Raw genomic sequence first — 3,845 nt, 5'->3', positions numbered from 1 at the left:
TATATATATATATATATGTTTACCACCTTCACCTTCTGTATTTAAATGTGTTTACCTAATAAAACTTCCAGAAGTAGATTCTCTACTGTAAGTCTGTCATGCAATAAACTAGACTTTAGTGAAAAAACCCACCACAAGAATCAGAATCGGGGGAAATCAGACGCAGGTTTATGTTCTGACAATAATGATTAAAGAATGTCAGGACGAGGGAATAGGAGGACGTGATTATGTGAGACAGGTTGGCATCTGTCATTTTTGTTTTTAATTAGAAGTCTATCTTTTGTAATTAAGATGTGAGGAGGTTAATTAAGACTTATCTCTACTGCTGTGAGAACATCGTTTGGATTAAGACCTGCTGTTTGAAGGCCTGATTAATAATGGGTGCGTACACGAAAGGGACGCTTCACCATGGAAACAAAGAGCAAGCAAAAGCATTTTAAGATGGTGTTTTTAAATTTAATAAAAGCACCAAACTGATTTTCTGAGTCAGATGTAAAAGAGTATTAGTCATTTCTACAGTTCTTATTATTAGTCAGGAGAGTGAAAAATTAGAGACTTTGTACCAAAAACACAAGCTAAGATCTTGATTTCAGACACAAACTGTGGGAATGCAACATGCAGCTCAACTGCGCCACCTTGTGGCTATTCATAAGAGTGCATTTATACTTTTCTGGACCAACTATTACACTCTCATGGATTTGTCTTTAGTTTAGTGATTTTTTCCTTCACTCTGTTATAGAACAGGTGAGAGAATACTGACGGTCCGATAATTTTTAAGCAAGAGTCCTCCAAAATGTATAAAACGTCATAGTATGCAAAGTTCACAGCATTGCAGATCTGAATCAGTTTCTGTTTATCAGGCTGCTCCCCCTCCTCAAAGTCGATCTGATGAACTCTTAAGGTGAACAGCCGATCCTCCACCAAGGTCTTGAGGTCTTCCAAGGCCTGCTGGATCCTTGAGGTTGTCTTGGAGGTCTTGAACGATACCCGTGTAAGGTCGCTGCCTTCAGAGCACTCGGCGGACCACTCGAGGCCTCTCAAGCACCTGTCCAACTCCCTCTTGTCAAACCTTTTGATGTATCTGAATATGTTCGAGTCCACCAAGATGCACGTGTCCTCTGGATGCTCTGGACAGATTGCAGGCAGCTCTTCTGTACCCTTCCTACCGCTCTCGGAGGACCGCGAGACATCTTTACGTCTGGTCTGGAGGAGCTTAGCAGTGACGGCTGAGCTGCTCTGATCCGATTCCTTCAGATAGTCGGTGTAGCGGGAGCCCAAATAACTCTCTTCTCTGATCTTGGCTGCTGAAATCCTGTCTGGTCTCGTGTGTTCTTGTGAAATATCGTCTTCTCGTGGCTGTACTGCTGATATTTCCTCTGCAGGGAGCGCGTCCAGGCCTGATAAGAAAGATCTAATCCCTGCATTGATCTCCTCTCCGAGCACTTGTCTGGGGCTGGCCTTCGCTCGCTCGAGTCTGAGCCGAGCTCTCTGGGCCTCTTCATCACCATACGTGCTGTTAAAACTCCCTGCAGCCCAAGTCTCATCTAAAGGTTTTCGCCTCGAGGAAGCGTTATGAGTTTTTGCATTTGAGAGCAGGCTTTGGACTTCACCTGTGGTCTGTAGTGGCATTGATAAGCTGTTTGAGCTCGCTGGCTCCAGCTTAGCTTTAGAACCGCTGCAGCTTACAGAGCTGACAGACTCCTGATGAGATATTACCCTCGGATTAAGAGGACTCCCTCTTAGTTTGACGGCGGCATTTTGGGCCGAGACTGGGGATCCAAGCCGGCCGGCCCTGCGGATGAGGTCCTCTCTCAGGGCCCGGACGGCAGTTAAAGGCCCTTCAATGGTGGCTTTGCTCTGGTGGAGCAAAGGCCGGAAACGTATCGACCTGTGAGCCGACTGCAGACTTTGAATGAGCGTTGCTTGTTCCCTGCCGAACAGGGAGAGATCGACCGTAGCGCTGCTGACATAGAGGAACACCTGCAGCACAGGAACACATTCAAATCAGGATCTTATATCACCCGATACAAATATAAATTGTTTAACTGGTTTAAAAGAAGATATCTGGCCATACTTACATCTCTGGTGAAGGGGAACACAGTGAGAGCGTAGCCTTCAGACTCTTCAAACTCCTTGTCCGTCATGATGTGTCGCTCCTTCCGCACCACCCTCTCCGCATCTGCCAAGAGTACTGTAGTGTTCAGCTATGGTCTCGACCCGTGTCACCATTATAATGATGCTTGTTATTTCTTTGTCACAGAGAGGAGAACTCCACTCATTATCTACCAGTCTGATGCTGGCTCGCTTATGGCTGTGATACTGCGACAGATGAAACCGCTCATCAGGGGAGGCATACATCCAGGCAGCACTTCATGTAAATAAATGGTTGATTTATACTTTACCCCCTCTCCACATTAACATACCGGTTCCCATGGGAACTAATTAAAGCATAAAACAGGAGATGTTTAACAATGACTGCAAGTGGATTGTGTACAGTACAGTTGGTTTAGGGCTTTTTATGTGTTTTTATTTGTTCCTCTCACATATTACCATTAAATTTGAGTCACAGATAATAAGCATCTGAATTTCTGACACATAAATACTCGACTGTATGTGAAAAAAAAAACAGAAGCTTCTGACCATCTGGATGGGAAACTGTTCCCATCTGTTACACGCTAAAACAATTTTGAAATCCATTCCTCAATTTGTGTCTGTATTTTCTGATCCAGGTAGGTGTGAAAACACTAGAAAAAACATTTAACATCACTTTGCATGAAATAAACATCAATACAACTGATAGAAGCTTTTATTTGTGTTTACAGTGTACAAAGTGAGGAAGGAGATATGTCATTTCCTGCCACCATATTTGTTTGGATTTGGAAGAAAAAAAAGCCACAACTTGTTGAAAATTGGTTAAAAATCTTTTATTGTGCGGCAGACCTAATACTTTTTAATCCAGATGGTTAGAAAAGTCTCTAAAGTGTCTGGAAATACCTTAAATGAGATGTATTGATGCTTGGCTCTGTGACAGGAATGTAAAAATAAAGTTAATACATGAGAGGAAGTTACTGTGGCTACAGGATGAGGACGTGAGCCTTAAATTAGTCTTTTTTTAAATGGAGTTCGGCGTATTATTAACCTATTTGTTAATTTATTTAACTTGTGCTCCCAAAAGTGCAGACAACTCATAACACACACACACACACACACACAGTATGATTAGCCTGTAGCTTTTAGCTTCAGCCTGTTAATTTACCTTTAGCTCGGTCAAAAGTGACAAAAGCGACCCCGTCCATGTTGGTGGGATATCGGACCACCTCGACGTCTCCACCCTGGCTCCTCCGGCGGCTCTGGAAATGAATAGTCAGCTTGTCTATCATCCTGCTGGCGGGCAGCACGTCGACCACACCGGACACAACCACCGTCCTGCTTTCTCCCCGGACATCAGTCTCCTCTCCGGCTGCAGCCATGAAGCCAGGCAGCAAAACATCTCAGCTAAAAGCGGCTAACGCGCCTTTTTTTCCAGGGACCATAAACACGCCGTTGCTATACACACACACAGTCACCAGTTAAGTTTTTGTTTCACTTTCATGTTTCCTGTGGCTGTGTTGTTCACGGATGCAGTAACAGCCTTTGGCCACTAGGTGTCTCTGTTTGTCTACATTGCTGCTTCACTTCCATGAGGGTTTATTTCAAAATGGCTCATTTATGCAGCTGGAAATGAGGCTACTAAACAGAGCAAATATCTCTGCAATGCCCAAAAGGCAAAAGACACAAACTCCATGGCAACATTTTCCAAAAGAGTTGCCTCATGTGTTGCATTCTCTCTCTCCCTCTCTCTCTCT

General features: G+C 44.0%; 1 protein-coding gene across 1 annotated transcript in view; it reads right to left on the bottom strand.

The window, feature by feature from the left end:
- LOC118339834 overlaps positions 1-3,821 on the bottom strand; it is a gene marked incomplete in the record, with an annotated part of 4,280 nt that extends 459 nt beyond the window's left edge. The window contains 3 exon segments of the mRNA XM_035677602.1: positions 1-1,980; positions 2,079-2,179; positions 3,257-3,821. Of these exon segments, the coding sequence (XP_035533495.1) occupies positions 691-1,980; positions 2,079-2,179; positions 3,257-3,470 (1,605 nt within the window).
- Positions 3,822-3,845: the final 24 nt, after the last annotated feature.

The sequence above is a fragment of the Morone saxatilis genome, unplaced genomic scaffold, assembly GCF_004916995.1.
Source record: "Morone saxatilis isolate NCDOM2014 unplaced genomic scaffold, NCSU_SB_2.0 Contig6, whole genome shotgun sequence".
NCBI classification, from domain to species: Eukaryota; Metazoa; Chordata; class Actinopteri; family Moronidae; genus Morone; species Morone saxatilis.
Note: the sequence above shows the minus strand (reverse complement) of the source record. Positions and strands in the feature narration are given on the sequence as shown.